The sequence below is a fragment of the Atta colombica genome, unplaced genomic scaffold, assembly GCF_001594045.1.
Source record: "Atta colombica isolate Treedump-2 unplaced genomic scaffold, Acol1.0 scaffold293, whole genome shotgun sequence".
Classification (NCBI taxonomy): Eukaryota; Metazoa; Arthropoda; class Insecta; order Hymenoptera; family Formicidae; genus Atta; species Atta colombica.
The window spans coordinates 1,280,844-1,301,478 of NW_017259396.1; the positions used below are offsets into that span (position 1 = coordinate 1,280,844).

Here is a 20,635-nt window from a genome sequence, read left to right on the forward strand (position 1 = left end):
GATATTATCTTTTTATATTTATTTTTTATATTAATAAAAATATTGTGAGATGAAATTAATCGATTATTATTAGGTACGCTGTGTTGGGGCTATACAAATGTTCTTACGTCATCGGGAACCGACGGCGTCATCGACAGGATTACAATAGCAAACACGTATGATGATAGAATGCATATATGACCACGATCGAACCTGTTATTCTACGTGAGCCAACAAAGTGTCACGAAAATAGATGTTGATATATGAATATCGAGGGCTCGATAAACTCATGATTATGGAAGACCTTCGGGAGCGCTGGGCCTTTCGTACTTGCCAAATAGTCAGGTTAAATTTATACTCGCCGTAGATGAGCTCATCTAAATGCTTTTCTAAAAGCCATGGCATATTCTCTTTTTGTGTACGGAAAATAACTGCGTGTCTAACTCGTAAATAAAAAGAATAAAAAGACATTCAATCGTGCTCGCAAACAGTCGTGTTCCTGTCTTTTTGCATTCACTTCACTTTCATGATCTTCGATTCAATTCATTCCGATCCATTGTTTCGCGTTGTACCATTTGCATAGGTGACATGGTACATTTATAAACAAAGCTCGATTTCATGATTTATTTATTTCTTCTATTAACAAGATAGCATTTTCTGAGTGACTGATTTTTGCTATTTCTTTTGAGAAGAAAAAGCTAGAAGAGAAGAAAAAGAAAAATATCTTGCTATCTCAGATAAACGAGAGTCGTGCAAATGAACGAGTGTTTGTTTGATGGGCGGAAGTGAATGTGATTCATTTGATGCTCGAAAACAAGTAATGGAAATGCTGAGAAGTATCTTCTTTTAAGCAAATTCCATATGTCAGTAATAAAGTCTAAATTTCTCCCACTTTGATTGTTGACGAATAACGAGATAATCGACGCTAAATTATGAGGTAACTTTGAAGCTCGCAGTGATAATAAGTCATGTCGTCGACTGTCCGATAGCCAGCTGTCGGATTGTAGCTATGTTATGGCGATGATGTTCTAATTTCACCGAACAGTGGCCCGATTTCGCTCGCCGACAACGATACTGACATTCGTGAATTCCATCCGCAGGATTAACGGCTGTCACCGAGACTGTTACAAATCCGACGTCAGTGCAGGACAGTCCAATCATTCATCTTCTTCAGGAAGAGATCGAAGGATTTGCAGTTGAATTCTGCTGGTTGAAACTTTGCAAGTCGTAAAACGCAAATAGCTTCAAGGAATTAGGAGACGCGGTGGCGTTCATTTAAAATCAAACTTGCGCGGTAACGCCACGTCGGAAGGCAAAAGTGTTTGTCCACTCTGGGAAAACATCGTAAAAGGTAAGAAAGCAGAATCTGCGTTTAATTCAGTTTGAAGTGTTATATTGCCTCTTTTCCTTCCTGTTTTTCTGCGACAACGTCGATACTGACGAATAAATAGTTGTAAAATTAACATTCTTGAAAATAAGACCAGTACAAACATAAAGTCACGAACATAAAGAAATTATAAGAATTATCAAGAATGTCTTCAAGAAGACAACTGCTTCTTCTCTTTTATCTTCATTGCATTTAGAGACTCGACAAGATAGTATTAACAAACGTCTCTCAAACGGTATTAACATTTACAAAAGGAAACAGCATTTTATTCAGCCGCCCACATTGTATACCAAGAGTTTAATAAACGTGAATACAGTGCAAGCAAATATTCATTATTCGTTGAGTTGAGAATATTTCTTCAGTGATCTCCTACAATATAATTTCAATAAATTTTCGGTTTCATCAATTTTAAAATATTGTCAAATTTCTGGCTGAAAATGTTATTTCATAGTTAATGTTATTTCATAATTGAAATTTTAATAAAAAGCACAGTAATTGTGAAATCTTTAAAGCTAACCTTGAAATCACTATCAAATGGAAAGATATGAAAATTGCGGAGAATGCATGAATCACGAGAAATCGCATGATACGCACGATATACAACGGCAATGAGTTAGATTATGCAGCTGCCTATTAGACGGACTTGATAAGAGTGATGTATAGCATGATAGGCATGTTAATGTGAATTGCTATAAATTATAATTTCATAACTTCCGCAATTAATTCTCGACGAAGGAATCGTGAACATCGAGATATCAAATCGTGTGCGTGGAGATGGACAATCGAAATTTCGGTCCAAAGTCAAAGACTTGTTACAGCCGTCATCTTACAAACTGATATCATCGACACAGTTTCTGTTTTCTTTATTTTTTGGTCTCATTTTGCATCGATCTTCGATGCATCATATGTATACCTTCTCATCAGAATTAACAACGTCGAATGCGCGGCACAAAGGAAACGGGTCGCGGCAATTCGGTCAAATTTTCCCCGACCTATTTTTTCGAAGCTCCGTGTTTTTGACTTCGAGATACGTGAATATCCACATGAATGTTTTGATTGCTTGCAATCACGAGCGATATCGAAAAGACAAAGTTTCCAAAGGCACATAATAGTAAACACCGCGAATAAAACCTCAGCCCGAGCCTCAGCTCACATTTTATCGGATACAAATCCCAGATCGTATCCCAGTTTTACTACGGATCTATATATATCTTTCTACGATTCGAAAAAACTATATTCAAGCGAGCGTGTATTCGAAATCTATCGACGATGTGACAGAAAGATCGAAGCGTCGAAGATGAAAAATAATTATATTGATATTTAATTCCCTCCGAAGAAAAAAAGAAGGAAAGTATGGGTACAAATTACTGTACTATTCAAATACAAAACCTAGAGGAAATAAGCAATCGTGTTGGCGTCTCCCAGGACGGCGATTGTGAGCGACGACGAGGATTAGGATCAGATTTACTCGGACCCTCTTGTGTAATTCCTCAACGCGAACGCTTGAAGTAATAAAGCGACAGTTGCCCACCTTGTACACTTACGACGTCATATCGCTTTACTACTTCCAATTAATAGGGAACTTCAGAACGGGTGACACTACATTCGGATTACCAGCTTCCAGGAATGGGAGATTCGCACATAAAAGAATAGAGATTCCATATTCATTGCTTTATTAAATGTGTCCGAGGAAAAATGAACCTCCATTACGTGATTGCCTCTATGACAGTCTCGACTCATCCAATCGTTAACTGTTTGTCTATTCTATGCGATCAGCTACATTTGTCTCTTTTTGTTTATATAATCCCAAAATCAATTTGAAATTAATTAAAAAAGCTTTAATCTTAGAACGCTATCAATATGTAAATTTTACAAGTAAATGAGATCATTGAATGCTAAGTTATACCTTTAGTGTCATTAGGAGGTTCACTCTGCTATTCTAAAATGAGGACAAGAGGAGACAAGAATTAAAAAATTCTATTATACGTATATCGTTTAAAATCTCTGAAAATTAGTTTAGTAAAGTAAAGAAATATTATAACAGAGTGTGATAAGTGATTTCAATTTTAAGCAGTTTTATGTATTATGTTTTATTATTTTTTTGTTATTATATATTTTATTTAGAGGAATTAATTTTAATCTTGGAGAAAATAATGGAGAATGTAGTCTACAATAATTTCATATTATTTTAAAGTGTTCTTTAGTAAAGAAAATTTGGGATAACTCATCAGACTCATTCGAAATTACAAATTTGCATAATTTGAATGAAATATTAAAACTACATATATCTTAATGAATTAATATAGAACATATAATAATAAATCAAGAGCTGCATCTTCATCGAACGGAAATAAGATAAGATTATGTTTAGTTTTTTGAGATTAAATTTATATGCATGTTTATGCACATAAATATCTTTCCAGAATGATAATTTTCCGTTAATTTTCTATTATTATTTGTGACCATTAAAATCGTAATTTTTTAAACTATTATAATCTCGTTTTTGAGGAAAGTTATTTGTGTGCAGTTAGTCAAAGAAGTGTCTGCAAGCCTTATCTGTCACTAAGTTATACGTGAAAAGTTACATTTTCGATATTTTTCTTCTTTTTTATTTTATCGTTAATCTACCATAGAATTTTGCACATGAATTTCAACTTTATTATATAAAAAAATTAGACATTTCTATTGATAACTCGATTTAAAGAACCATCTTAATACTGAATTTTTGATAGTTTATTTCTTCTTTCTTTCTTTTCAAATTAATAATTTGTGTTTATAAAAGTCCAAATTATAAATATTTTATCATTAAAAATATGAAACGTACGGAAACTATGTGTTACATTAATTATAATTAATATTTCCTTGTACATAAAAGTTACGTATCAATAACAATATTGTATTACTCAACATCGATAGCATTTAGATTAACTAATTAGACAATTATAATACTGAAATCTTTAACTTTAACTGATTCTTTTTGTCGCGATAATAATCTTAACGTTATATGTTGGACGCATGGAATTTAGCATGGAAATTTCAGTTCGTGATATTTCTTCTTCGTCAAAAGTTCTGTGCAAACATAGTCTAATTTATCCTGATCTTTACCCTCTTCTTTATCAAACGCGAAGAAATTACAACGCAGCATTTTATACGATCTCAGAAGATCCGACTTTCCTCGCGCTGCACTCCAACAGCGTAATTATGTTGACCTTCGAGATAAATCATCGTTGCTCTCACATGCCACAAGCAGATGTAATATCTACTTGCGAAAAGTTTATCAGCAAGATTACACTATTACTGCGGAATTGGACCGCTAGATACCGGATATGTATATATATATATATATAGCATATAGCACACGTCCTTCCCGAAATCCCAATTTCATTGGGGGAAGGGGGCTATAATCCGTGGCGCAAAACGCCCATCGATATGCATGTAACTGTGTGCGCACTAATCATTCGGTATGAGATAGATCGACGAGGGGAAAACGCGAGAATACATCCGAATATGTTTGTGTCAGAGAGTTAATAAGCCTATTTCGACATAATTCTTGAATTGCTACAACAGTTCAAAAAAATATACATTTATTAAGCATTTAATTCTGAATATTATTACGAACATAAATTGTAATCTTTTTAACATGTCAATTACGATTGACAAACAACTCCGCCGATTTTTCACGATTATTGAATCGAAAAAGAAATTTCGTAGTCGATATAAGTAGATAGGTAGTCGACTAAAAATTTTTTACTTACGTATGTAATAATCATATTTATTTATATGACACGCTATCTTCTGCGATTCCACTGACAAATAATTTATTTGGCCATAATCCGATTTGCATTGTCTGTCCACGGTGTATTACTTTAGGAGGCAATAAAAAATTTAATCTTTTTTTAAATCGTCTTTTTAATGAATCAATGCCATTCATTCCTGTTAAAATATGTAGCAAGAAATTATGTAATGCTGTGGAGCTCCACTTTAATTTAAAACTATCCAGTGAACAGAAATGTCCAACAAAATTATATATATTTATTACAAACGGAAACATGTTTTGCTTGTGACTTTAATTAAAACAATTTCCATTATTAATTAAAAGTAAAAGAAGAGAAAAGAAGAGAATGCTCTTCTCAGCTGAATTGGAGGCAACTGAATTTATTCGCAAGTTCTTATAAAGTTATAATATTTTTGTAATTTTCATAATAATAAAAATGGTCCTTGAGTCATTATTAATTTCTCGATTGCTCGAGCGTACCTATATAAAAATGCATAGTGGTAGTTTTATTAAAAGGCAAGTAATTATTAAATGTGCCATGTCAAGCATAATATTTCCGATAAATGAAGTATAACGTGTGATACATAAAATCTCTGTAATTATATACTTGCCAACACTTAATCAAGTAATCTTGACGGCTTTGCGAAATGGCGACTACGATTAATTGCTATTAAAACAATGTACAATAATTTTTTTTAATAATATCGAGTTGATATTTTAATAAGAAACATAAATCGAAAGCTCAAGACGTTATCCTCGAAAATATTTTTATTAACTGCTTATAATTCTACGAAACTATTGATACTGATTAGAAAATATCGGACATTTAACAAGATATTAATGATGTGTCAACAATCCGAAAATAAAATTAATTCTTCATGATGTCCTACTGCGGATATATCACACATACATCGTGAACCCTCTCACAGCATGCAATTTCGAATGAATTTTTGGGCATCCCTCATAAACGTAACTATCACGCATTTTCCCCTAACACATTTTCAAAATCATAAATCAAACCGCGCATTATTTTGTAACATAAATTCACATAGATCCTCGTCAATATTGATATTTCCGTAGAATATTCCATTTCTTTGAAAAAGAGATGATTTAACTCTGACGCAACACTCACCGATGCAGATGACGAGCGCCACGGCAAGAATCGGCGGGAAAGTCTTCGAAAACGAAAGCATGCTGCGGCCGGGATCTTAGCGAGAGTGGAACAAGAATAAACACTCACGGCAGAAATGAAGAGATTACTCGGTCACGAAGTAAAATGTCACGCGGGGCCGAGAACTGACGGTACCAACCGGAAGGGGCGGGACTAGAGGACGGTGGCCCGCGCGGAAAACGGAGAACGAAAGGAAAAAGGCACTACGAGCTCGGTTACCCGCTCGTTGATCACTGGTAACCCCGTAGATACGTGGTCCACACCCTCTATTAACACCGAGGATCGATCTCGATCCCCTACTGGATATGAATTTAGGACGCGAACAATTTTCCTCTTCTTCCAAAATATCCCTTAATAATATTGCCTTCGCGAACAATTGGCGCGGCACATTCGCGCTTATCTTTCTTTTGCTTCTTGCCCCCCTCTCTATACCCCCGCGCGATTAATTGAGAGAGAAAGTTCGCGGGTGGTACCCCGATTCGATGGGTGAGGTAATCGGGGGCAGGAGGGTGGCTTTTTACAGGCAGGCGCGTTCTACCACCGTATACGTCTGTTGCGGCGCCAACGTCGGACTGACTTTCTCTACGTTACGGCCGCTCTGCAGCAGTGGCGGCGCGACGCGCCGTTCCGCGCCGGACCGCGTCGTCGCGCGGATACATCCCGCGTCACGTGTGCGTCCGTGGGCGTGCTCCGGATGCAGCGGACCGCCGACGCTGAAGGAAACGCTGGGGAACGCGCTCGCGGGCCCTCTGATGAAAATAAAAATCAAAGCGTAAATCGGATGTAATGGAAGAATAACAGAAGCGTAAACGAAACTTCTAGAAGGCGAAAATGGGAACGATGAAATGTAAAAGAAGCATTTACGCTTCTTTTACATTTTGATATTTCAATTTTCGCTTCTTACAAGTTTCGTTTACGCTTCTGTTACTCTCCTATTATATTCGATTATTACGCTCTGATTTTTATTTTCATCAGGGGACCCCTGGCAAAGTGAAGCGACCTTTACATGTACAATCTTATCCGTTGGTTTTCAAAAGATATTCAAGAAATTTAATTGTAATTCTATACATGTAAATAAATACGCATTTCAAAGATAAAGTGGGAGCATAGAGTCTTGCATAACGCATAATCTATAATACATACAAAAATGAAGAGATTCTTTATTTCCTTTCTTTTCATGTAACAAAAGATTCTAATTGGTTAAGTTTCTTATACTTTATGTATTATGTGTTATACAAAATAATCTTCGGTTTAATGGGTTTTCTTCAATAAGTCATTACCTAATCTTTAAATCTTAAGTCATAAGAAAATGACCAATTAGAGTCGATTAGTCTTATCATATTTGAGTGATTAATCGATTTTTTATAGCTTAAGACTTAAGATGGCTTAGATAATAGGTTATTGTAGAAAGCCTATAAGAGCTTTATTTAAGAGTTTTTATTTAAAACGCGTGCAAGCACTCAAATAAAAGGACAAAATTAAGAGCGCGCGCGAGTCTGCGTGCATTAGGAATTGTGTGTAAGAGTAACAATGTACATGTAAAGATAACAACACTTTTTGGAGTAACTTGCACTCTTTACAATGATTTTTATCTTTGCACAAATCTGCACTCAAGCACGAACGTAAGAGTATGTGATCTCTTATCATTTTTGAATGACGTTCTAAACTCACAGAATGATACTCAGGTCAGGAAATTAGCCCGACGTGTCGCACGTTCCGTTCTTATCATATTTGCAGAAACTTACGACGAAGAGAAACATAATGCTATCTTCTTAATTTATCAACATTACTTGATCCTTGAAATATTTGGATTTGTGTCGACTCGGGTGCGAATTAGGATGAATTATTCTCCTCGTAGCAATGATTTGTTACAACAATTTAGAACTGTTGAAACTATTAAAATCTTAATTTGCAATAATTTATAGTTGAAAGAATAAAATAATTAATCAAATTGATTTATTTTTCCAGTAATTAGTGAATTTTTCCGAAAAAATCTGTAATCTGATGTATGTTAATTTAAAAAAAACGCATAAAAAATTTTTAAATAATAATGCTTTGAACTTTTTGATCAAGCTTTAGCTTAAGAAATTAAATGCGTATTTCAATTTGACTTCAAATCTTATCATAATTTAATTGTTATTCTTTTATATTTTGAAATAAATAGAAGAGTTAAATGAAAAAAATGATATAACATAAACGATATAAAAGAAAATAGTATAAAATCCCTTTTTTTAAAACTCGACTTCCACTTCAATTTTGAAAATAACTATCTCAGAACAGTTTTAGTGAAATAAATGGTTTATAGATATTAGAATTGTCAAAACATGAAAAACAAAAAATTTATAAGCCAGACCAGAGAACATGTAATAAAAAAAATATTTGTATACAAATAAAGTAATAGAAATTGAACATTGCATCGATCAATATTCTGTCACTGATTTATCGAAATAGATCACCATACTGCTCACTATTATTTTTTTCTGAACAGAAATTATTCATTTCAATGAAATAATTCTTTGTTACTTTTTATCACGGAAATAATAAAGTTCATAGCGTAATTAGGAAATTTTTATTAAAAAAATAACAAAAATTCTTTAACTAAGAAAAATGCTTCTTAAGAAAAACACTTTTTCTGAAAACTCAACATTCATTTCGTCCTCATAGTCTTATTTGAGAAATTTTTGTTCGAGCAAAATTATATGTATAATTATATATAATATAAAATATATTATATTACATCATTATATATTATTATAGCAAGAAATAAAGAAGATTGATAAAGAAAAACCAGGAAATGACTTTCAGGATAAATTATATTATTCTGTACGAAAAGATATATTTCCTTGTCCTTCAACGAAGTTGTAAACCCCATTTGTGTTCCCCATCACGCACTGCAGTGCGAATACCGGTTTACATATCAAGTTATTGCAGTATGTATTCGCGCCCGTAGTTATTGGGGAGTGTATACAATGTGTGCGCGTGCATATAATGCGGCAGCAACATAGTGCCATGTGGCATCAATCATGGGGTTTCCTGCAGGTGAAAGGCCAGTTCCCTCTGCGTGAATTCGCACCTCGCATATCTCTCTCTCTCTCTCTCTCTCTCTCTCTCTCTCTCTCTCTCTCTCTCCCCCCCTCTCTCTTTCTCTTTCTCATTCCTCCCTTTGTCTCTTGTTTTCTAGATTTGACTATAAAAATTCTCTATCAAAATTCAGCAGGTTTTGAATCTTGGAAAAAAAAACGGAAATAGAAAATGACAAGTATAACGGAAATAACAAGAAAGAGGGATTGAATTTTTATTCAGATATAATATATATTGCGAGAAAAATAAAAATTTTTGAATAAGAGAATTATCTATGGAAAGTTTATAAAAATAAAATATTATGTCTAAATAAAAAGTTAATCTATTAAATCCAGTTATTAAATATAAAAAGAGATAATAATTTTTTATGTTGTAAAAATATATTTATAAAACAATAGTTATATATAATTTTTATTACATTGATATCATTTATTTATATATACGAACAATACAACGTGGACAAAGAGCAAACATCCGTATCACCTCTGCTGAATATAACGTTACTACACTACAACATTCCATTGTAAAAAATATAATATTGTAGTGGTATTAATATTGTTTTGAATGTCTGAAAGTTTTTCAAATTTTGGAATTCTATAAGTGATTTAGCTTACCTGTCTAATGTTGGAATATTAGAACGGCTATAAAAGGATCCTTCAGTCACAATATTCGAGAAAATATGGATATGGATTTAATGTCATACATTAATATAAATACTGATATAGTATTAACATCATGTTGATGTTAAATTATTTAAATCAGGATGTTAACTCTACTCATTTTTTATCATCTTTTAGAATGTGGTAATTAAGGAAGAACTATAGTCTTCGTTACGGTTTCAGCATTACAAAAATAAGCTAAAATTCGCGTAAAATTCTACTTAAATCTATACCGTATTGGTGTTTATGTCAACATAAACTAGGATTACAACAAATACCGACATAGTATAAAAACTATACCATTTTTTAAATTCATCTATGCTTTTTAAAGTATGATTAATATAAACTATATAGTGGACGATGAGTAGATAAAATGTGAAATAAATGAATAAAAATATATGATCACGAGCTAAAAAATATAAAAGAGATGGCTTTTATTTTTAAGCAAGTTATTGATTGAATATAAAAATGCAACGACTGCAATTTTATACTTTGTACTTGTATAATTTTATATTTTGATAATTTTTTTTTTGTTAATGTAGAAAATATTGAAATCTTTAACAAAATTCTACAAAATATTTTTGCAATTTTTAAACATATATAAAATACACATATAAATGCACATATAAATATTATAAGAAATAAATAATAACATGTCTTCTTTAAAGAACGAAGCGCCAAAAGCTCTCCCGACAGTTCTGCGCAATTTCGTAACACGCTCATGCGCCACATAATTATATATAAATAGTTTATACGAATAAAAAGATAATGTTGACAGACACAGTATTAAATCTTTTATTTATGTATAAAATTTATGTACACATTAGGAATTAAATTTTGTAAATATATATATGATTGTAAAATTAAACCTCCCATATTCTGTAAGCTCCACATTGTTTTATAGAATATTTACATTGTTTAAATATATTCAGTGAAATCATATATTGGTATGTTATTTTTATATTTGTTCGTAAACGGATATTTGATGCAACCGAGCAAAATATATAAAAAAAGCTCATCATATCTGTTCAAAAGAGCAAAAATCGCTTTTTCTTTGTAGATCGTGATGAAACTTTATCAGAATATTGAGTTCTAATAATACATAGGTATAAGCGATGAAGAATTATATTGATCTTCTTTTATTGATCAATAAAAGAAGGTCAATATAATTCTTCGTCAATAATTCGTTAATAAGCCATTGTTCAACATCTATTATTCATTGCATTCTATATATCGAAATTCTATCTTTGTTTTACGTCTAATAAACAACGAAGTAGCACTAATAGCGTCTCTCCGAATGCACCACAATACAAGAAAGAACAATAAAGAAAAAATTAAATTTCAAATTAACAAAATAAAAAATAAAATGCCATTGTCAATAAAAAAAAAATTCGAAACATGACGGTTAAAAACATTTTCAATGATGTCAACATATTTAAAAAATTAAAACAACAATCATTGTTAATATTTCTCAATCATCTTTTGCTATCTATATATAAATATAAATATATACAAAGTTGAAAATAAAAAGTTAATTAAATAGGAATGACATGTGTTTTCATTTCTTGATCGCGTCTGAGTAGATTATTTGCAAGTAAGAGACTTGAAACTGATGGCAGCACGTTCTTGGTCTATTAGCAATCAGCAATGATTACTGCCGCAGCAAACCAGTCGGATCAGAAATGAACAGACTGACTCCCTCTGTCGACTTCAGTTATGCTACCGACAGAGGCGGTGAAATCAATGATCAAAAAAGAAGAGAAGAAGGTGGCATGCTGATGTTTGCAAATTTTGCAACTGGTCCATATAAGTGACGACATCTAGGCCCATCTGCACAATATAATAATCAATATTGCAATGTTATCGAGAAAATTGAGAAAATTTAAGAAATTTTTTGTCCATTGAAGGACATAAGAGAATTCTAGTAAATTACTGAACAGCTATGATTTTCTCAACTTATTTTTTTATTAGCAGCATAGTCATTTAAGATTCCGTTATTTCCAAAAATCAAAGATTAGATTAATTTTTTTATGTTAAAATTTAAGAAAATAATAATTACTAAGGCGTCCTATCATTATAATTAATGTTCTATTATAATTCTTCTGTTTTTATCATTATAATCATTATTGTCGTACAACTACAAAAAACAAAATATTTAATTTATATCGATAGCGAAGTATCGATCTTTTGCTACGATTTAAATCGATACCGGTTTCGACACATCGCCTCAACAGCATCGATTTTTATCTCGACTATTATCCCTAGGTCCAAGTGACTACGAGAATGGTGACAGCATATGGTAACGGCTGGTAGCGGCTGCCGTGAATGGGCGGCCAGAGTGCAACATGGCGGACTGCGAGTCGGAGGTGCACCGCTTGCCAGCCGTGAACCAGGACGGTAGTACGAGAAACGTAGCGACGGCCGTGACAATGGTGAACAACAACGCGCGCGTACCACAGCATCCGCCGGCTGCCGGAGCAGATAAGGACCCGGTCGGTCAAGGGCCGCGATGTGTAACGATCTACAAAACGGAGACGGGCTTCGGGTTCAACGTACGCGGCCAGGTCAGCGAGGGTGGACAACTGCGGAGCATCAACGGCGAGTTGTACGCACCGTTGCAGCATGTCAGCGCGGTGCTACCGCGGGGTGCTGCTGAGAAGGCCGGTGTCCGCAAAGGCGATCGTATCTTAGAAGTGTGAGTAGAAGGATCCCTTCCACCCGCGTTCCCGATTCGCACTCACCTCTTTTGGTGAACCATCAGAAACGCTCGACTCCGACAGCCACCTTGACGAAAACGCGATGCGCTACAAGACAGCTCCAACGCGGCTCCGATTAGAAGAACGTTCTATGCTAAATTACACCAATTTGAATTGGAACAATTCATAACTGGAGCTCAAAGACGCGAAACGCCGCGTTGGTCTTGGCGCGTTTCGGAATACTCGAATAAACGTACGATCTGTATTTACACGCAAATACTAAGTATGAGACTGTTAGATGAAAAAAAATGCAAAATATATAACTAAGAAACAAGAATGAATAAATTAATACGCTTTGCTACTTTAAAATAAAGCTAAAGTTTGATTTCTGTAATCCAGCATGGGTTATAAATTACTGAAGACTGTTATTTATTTTTGATATTTAATATTTACACGGAAAAAAATAACATATTAGCTATAATAATTGTCTAATTAACAATATTCTTATTTATTCAACAAAAGTATAATGTATTTGTTCCATTAATATTGTCATTAAATCAACAAAATTATTTTCAATTAAATGCCATAATACTGCATCATTTTTTTTCATGTACAAAATTTGTTTCTGCTGTTTGTATTGTGCTTGTCATTATGACAGTGATACAAGAAGATACGCAATTAGAAATGTAACATATTTTTCTTCAAGTTAATCCGAGGCACAAATTTTTCATATCGAATACAAATGTTTCGATAAACTTAATGGTAGAAATGCTAGCTTGATTTTAAACATAGATGCTATTTAATGCTTTAAAATATTATTTATTATTCTTTATACAACATAACATAATATTTATTTTCTTTGTCGAGAAAAAATTATATTATGCTTTAATTTTAATTAATAATTTTTAATTTTAATAATTAACTGTAAAAAAAGAAAAGAAAAAAGATTATAGTAAATAAAATCCAATAAAATTATAATATTCTGATAGTTTATAAAAGGTAAATAATTCTGAACAATAATTATAACTTGTATTCCGTTAAATCGGAGTTTAATGTAAAATTTAAATATGAAGGAAACTTGAAATTTATTAACAATATAATTTATAAATGGTTAATATTAATTAATATTTATTAACAATATATATATAATTTATAAATGGTTAATATGTAATTTAAACATTTTCTGCAACTTACGCATTATTCTTTTAATGATATTTAATGATATTTAAATGTCTTTGAACTTGTGAAACCCAATTTTAAATGAATCTTTGTTTTCGCTTTGAACAATCGGAATTTCGCGTTTCGTTTGTGCGATCAATGCTAAAAGCTAAGTACATCCAAAGTTCGTGTTTATTTAAAATACTCTATGGAAATACATTAATCGCTAACTATATACATATTCATCAAGAATCAGTTACTTATATATCGTCGCTAGGCAACTAGCCCTGCTCGGTATCATATGTGGCTGCTTAAGGATTACAGTTGTAACCAGCGCAGATATAAAAGGCAGATTTAGATGATCTCCCAATGCACTCTGATTCAGATGCATTCAGAAATCCTATAGAATATTACCAATCTCTCTTAAATTAGAGAATATTTTAACGTAAACGTATTTTAACGTAAATTATCTCTTTTCTAATCTTTTTTTAGAAACAGAAACTAGTCTGACTCAATTAGTGTTGAAAATTTTATCGCATTCTACGTCAGGAATATCGACTGGTCAAAATATTTATCGTGAAGCTTATCAGAAAATGCAGGGGCGTCCCAAAGATACAAATTACACATTGCGCGTAACTTTTAGACAGGATAATAGGAGAAGATTAATCATGCTATCCGATGCTGGCGAAATAGAGTTTCGAGAGAAGAGTACATGAGAACAACACATATACGTGAGCGTATCCTCTTTGTAAATTCTGATGTAAGAATGATAAAAACAAACGTTCACGATGTGACGAATACATTCAATTTGTTTGATTTTCAATCTTCTCGTTTACAAAACTTGACAAACATGGTAAAATCGTAGATCTGAGCTGGGTTTCTGTATCGCTTACCAATAATTTTCATTATGTGTCGTTGCGCAGCTTTTTTATCATACAAAATATCTGCGCAATATGACACATACCGACAACTATCGGTAAGATACAGAATTGCACCCCTGGTCAATCAATTATTTCAAAGAATTTCTCGCTATTTATTAACTGATTAGCTGTCACTAGGAAGAGCCAATCTTAGGGAAAATAAATGTGCGAAATATATCTTCGAGTTTCATCTCGCCAGTTTCATTTATCACAGTTTAATCCCACAAGTAATAAACAAAAGTACGTAGAGTTCAACATTATTTCCCTCGGCTATGCTGTTAAATTCATAATGTCAAATTATAGCTAATTTGAGTTATTTTTAGTTATTTTTATAAGTCGTCATTGCTCCTCAATGAGAGAGCAATTACGACTTTACTTTCCGTAAGATTGGCTTTTCTTAGTAACAGCTAATCAATTAATAAATAGCTAGAAATTCTTTGAAATAATTGATTAATCAGGTCCCCTATTCTGTAACTTGTTATACAGTCGTTGTGAGTTTATAATCACAATTACGCAGCTTTTTTACCATATAAAATATCTGCGCAACTGTCATTATGAGCACATAACGATTGCATAACGAATTACAGAATACAGAGGGATGCTATTTTGTATTGCTTACCGATAATTATCAATATCGTTATGTATCATTAATTTAACTAAAACAATGGAACTTAAACAATTTGGCTCAAGAAAATGTATTAAATTTGATTCAAATTTAGTTCGTTATTTATTAAATTACATACATTAAATTGCGGACATTGTTACTTTGAAATCATAAAAATGGATTAATTTACATTTTGATACATATGAAAATTAAAAATAACAAAATTTTACCAAGGAATGAAAGTAATTTGTTACTTATAACAAATACAGTTACAAGTAATTTTTTTGGTAATTTTACTGATAACTGCGTTACTTTTTTTTGATGTAATGGTAACGGTTACTTTTTTATGCGGTAACGAGTAACTATATTATAACTTGTTACTTTTGAAAAGTAACTTTCCATTTCTATCGTAGTTATATTTTTTTATAACGAATTTTACAGTTACTTTTATCGTTACTTTGTACACGATTGAACATAAGTCACCCATAGTGTCACCCATTGAGACTAGAAAGACCGTCTGTCCGTTGTGGTTGTCGATTTTAAAAAAGTAACGAAAAAGTAATGCAAAATTACTTTCTCAAGCAACGGTAATCGTAACAAGTTACTTTTAAAAATTGATATTAGTAACTTATTACCTTTTTTACTCGGCTTTTTTAATGAGCAACTATAACTTGTTACTTTTAAAAAGTAACTTTTCATTTTTTGAATGTTATTTAACTCAAGAAATTGAATTATCATTGCTTCTTTGATATCTAACCGTACAGCTTTAATGTTGAAAAGATCGAGTTACTGAATTATGATAAATGCAATAAGCGAACATCTTTATCGTTACGAGTTAACTGTAAGTTAATCGACTGTCTAAATTCGCTAAGTGCATTTACCATTTCCGGCGAGGTCGTTAGCGCCATTGGATTTGCATACTCGATCATTAGCCACCCTGTGCGCACAGTAATCGTGTTTCGTTTAATTAAAAGCTAATTTGCTTAAAATATTACTGCTCGGTTGAATTTATTTGCATAGAGTTTTATTTAATGATGTAGGTACATCCTACAATGGTTCATCCTTGATAAATTCTATTACGATGTTATAGAAGAATGCGAAGCTAAAACTATACATAGAATTGAAAGCTGATGACACTTCATATTGATCTCAAGAAATATACTTCTTACGTGATGCTTGTTTTAGATATGACGCAAATCGCGATGTTCAGTCAGATTAAATAAAGGGCTAAATCTTTATTTTAACAATGGAATCGACTTATGATTACAAAAATCGAGGGAAGAAAATAATGATGTCACTTAACTTCTATCGGTGTATCGCAAGCGTCATCTCACATTTAACAATAGTCAAAATGATAAAGTATAATCTACAATGTGCTCTTTGTTTCCTGTTTCTTACTTTTTATTACTTATCTTTTTCTCTTTTTGCGATCGTTTTATCGACGATTATATTTCTTACCTCCTCTATATATTTCTTGTTTCCTCTAAAATTCTGTATAATTTTAATAACAATGTCGCAACTATTATTATATTGTCATTGTGCAATTTTTTATCGCATATAATATCTACGTAATGAAAATATTGTATAATGTCACTGTCATTAACTGTTATATTACGAAATCTCAGTGTTGAGATTCATAAATTTTTATATCGGGTGATAAAAAATAAAGAAATAGAATAGGACACAAAAAAATAAAAAGAGCATATTTTAGATTAAATTTAAGTCTAAGTTTATTTATTACGTTTTCACACGATCGGCGGCAAGTATATTCACGGCCCTCGAAGGGCCAAGGTTCTTAAACTTCGCGCGATTCAAGGACGCGTATCTTATAAAGGATCGGTCAATATTTCAGCAACGTCGTTTCGCGCAGTTTCTCATCTTACAAAATTGAAAGATCTTTTTCCCTCACAACTCTCGACGGCAACCTATCGATGCTTGAAGGAGGCGGATTGGATGACCCGCCGAATATTCTCGCTCCGTCACGTCCTTCTCGAATATTCTCTTCCAGTTAATCACGGAGTATATCATCGTGAAACCGATCGAAACTCTTGCTTTCACTCGTCCAATTTTGCGGTTTTTGCTGTCTTTTATACTTTACAGCTGGCTTGTGCCTACTGGCATTCGCTTGCAGCGTAATTTGATATCTCAAAAGATTTTTGAAATAATAAATTTTGAAATTTTGACCGAATTTTGCTTTTTTTTACCTTTTAACCTTCATATATTCTAGCGATTTAAGGATTTTTTTTATGTTCCTTGATAAGCATAAAAGTTTTAACGATAATTGCGAGCTAGACGCTCCCTTTTTATCTTTATATATTCTATATGACTTCTTCTCTTATGTTACGTTATCATGCTATTATCCTTAAGAGGCTTCGTATGGTTTCCACAAAGTTATTTTACGCCTGCATTAAGCTCGCATTACACTACGGATTGAAGATTAAGGATTACGAATTAGAGATTAGAATTCGATCAGTCAAATAATTAAAAAAATTACAATTAGATCGACAAGAATAAACTAATTAAGAGGAATAAACCTATTTTCAATCAAAGCGGATCTTAGAGCATCTTAGTACTTAAATATTTTAGAATGAATTTATGTATACATAAATTTTGGAATATCGACTATAATGTGACACGGGATTCACGCAGCTTTTTCAAAAACACTGAAACGTGTTTTTGATCATCGAGAAAATAATTTTCACCTGTAGCATAAATCTTCAAGGAACGTTTTAAAGATATCCAGAAAACATTCTTTGATGTACATTCGTTTTATTCTTTTTTATTACTTGGTGAACAAGGACAAATGATGCATTACGTGCTTTATGCGTAATTCGGAATTCTATGTTTTATAATAAGACATAGACATTCTCAGAACATCCCTCGAATAAAATGTGTTCTGTAAGCAGCAATAAAAACAGCTATCTCAATCGAAAGTTAAGTTAAATTAAACAATGAACATAGTAGTTAACTGAGATCGCTGGAAGATTTGACAATGATTCTCGTTTTAACGAGCGACGATAAGTGGATATTACATAAAAGGAGCCGTTCTCGCTACATGCATCCGATAAAACGAACAGTCATTCATTCGGAATTGCGTCAATTATTAAACTTCATTAGGAGTTCTATTAACTTAGGCGCGAATCATTACATTTTCCACGCTTTATTATCTCGGTCTACCGCAATTAGCGGGCCTAGCTGTGATGCTTCGCGAATGAGTTTTGGATAGCAGCATGGTCACGGTGCATTTGTAATCAGCTCGCGCGATCGCAGAAAAGGAAGCGATGCGCATATCGCCAGACATAACATACGCATTTGAATGCTTATAAACACTGTGTCTATGTTCGCGCGAGAAAGCCCACACACTCGTCCATTGAAGCGAATTATCTTCTAACAGATTAATATACATGTAATGCCGTTATTGACCGATCGCCCGATCTAATTTAATCAGCTGAAAAATATCTTATTTCGGTACCATATGCAGGACTTTAATACATACACTACTGAAAAAAAAGAGTTTATATATTTAACGAATTCCTCTCGTTCCGGAATGCGCACTTAATGTTGTTCGTTAATTCTTCATTATAATTCTAACTTCAACGCTCAGGAGCGGGACCATAGAGTTTTGCATAATGCATAACGGATAATGTATAAGAAAATGTACCAATCAAGGTCCTTCATTTCCTTTCTTTTCATGAAATAAAAAATTTTGATTAGTTAATTTTTTCTGCCTTATACATTGTGCAAGCAGGAAAATTCTTTTTATAACAATAATAATAACTGTTATATGCATTTACAAATTAAACTTAAGCGATGCATAAAATTATACAGATCATAATAATAATGGCTAGCAAATGGCGAGGAGATAACGATATAGGATCTAATTAGAGAAATTCAAAGTATGAACAGATACTATTAAGTAAAGACAAATGCAACAAATTTATGCAAAATAAGAGAAAATATATTCTATGATAATGTTTAATAAGAATTAATATATGTAGCGATTAAATTATTGTATCTTTAAATATTTTAAAATGTCATTATATTAGGCAATCAAATATAAAGCGATAAGCGGGGCAATTCCGATGATCCCGAGCCGGAGGTCCAGAAGATAGATAACGTCTTACAATAGGGTCCCACCCGGTACACGCGATAGCGAAGTGTATAAAATACGCGACGCGCCTTCCTTCGCACGCAGACGTGGAAATCCGTGGTGGTAACATTCGTCGACCTCCAGGGAGAGTCGTGCCTCCGCGTGCAGACCAATCGTGACGGTCCTTTCACCGATCGGAATTCGAAACTCGTGATAAAAAGGCCGATTACCGGTATCCTATTCCCTTTCAACTGGCTGGAACTGGCAGTCGAAAGCCGTTGACAACGTGCGCGAGCCAGATGGGCCGGATCGCGACCTCGTCGAAGGCCCGTCTTGCTCCTTTCATCGTAGAGGCTCATCGAAGGACCGGATGTGCGTTGTGCGAGTCGTGAGAATCGCCCCGCAGATCGTCATTCACTTGTGAATCTCTCGCGATAGCCCGGTGAACATTACGCGTAGTTCAACTTGTGATTAGCACATTATCACACCAATAAGAATTCACTCTGCGTGAAATATGTTGACGTGTTACATGACTGCGTTGCAATGCGAGTGGATCGAGAATCGCAAACGGTGGAATTCCACCGGTGCGCCGCAATCACAATTGAGGTCGGTTAAAATTGTAAATCGCATGTATTACGGTGTATCGGTAGCGAGAGACATATCATACGAGAGATAATAAATTAATAACGACGCTTCTATTTGCAGAAACAACGTCAATGTCGAAGGCGCCACTCATAAGCAGGTGGTAGATCTGATCAAATCAGGCGGTGATGTCCTCACCCTGACCGTCATTTCCGTGACACCGCAGGAAGCGGAAAGATTGGAGCCCTGCGAAGATCTGAGGTAAGAACAATACTTGAAGTTCTCTAGTTCCGACTTGAACGCTGTTTTGATGAGCAACGAGAAATCTTGCTATTTTGAACAGCTTGATATCTTTTTTGACGATTTTATTATCGTAGCGATTATCTTACCGATATGATATTTGAAATAATAGCAACCTTGATGATTCTAATAACAATTTCACAATTTATATAGATTGATTGATTAAAACACACATGTATATATGTATGTGCTTTTAATCGATATGAATTAATACATATATATATATATATATA

At 33.3% G+C, this 20,635-nt stretch overlaps 2 protein-coding genes across 3 annotated transcripts in view; one reads left to right on the forward strand and one right to left on the reverse strand.

Moving 5' to 3' along the window:
- Positions 1 to 6,916, reverse strand: part of LOC108690039 — an 86,551-nt gene extending 79,635 nt beyond the window's left edge. Inside the window, exon 1 of the mRNA XM_018197106.1 lies at positions 6,274 to 6,916. Within this exon, the coding sequence (XP_018052595.1) occupies positions 6,274 to 6,334 (61 nt within the window). The 5' untranslated portion in view covers positions 6,335 to 6,916. The remainder of the gene's footprint in view (positions 1 to 6,273) is intronic.
- Positions 6,917 to 12,369: 5,453 nt separating this feature from the next.
- The window catches only part of LOC108690065 (sorting nexin-27), a 12,206-nt gene continuing 3,940 nt past the window's right edge, over positions 12,370 to 20,635 (forward strand). The window contains exons 1-2 of one of the 2 annotated variants that reach the window (XM_018197156.1): positions 12,370 to 12,747; positions 20,226 to 20,363. In XM_018197156.1, the coding sequence (XP_018052645.1) occupies positions 12,398 to 12,747; positions 20,226 to 20,363 (488 nt within the window). In that variant the 5' untranslated portion in view covers positions 12,370 to 12,397. Of the gene's footprint in view, positions 12,748 to 19,586; positions 20,127 to 20,225; positions 20,364 to 20,635 lie in introns of those variants that run through there. The other variant, XM_018197157.1, reaches the window with a different exon arrangement.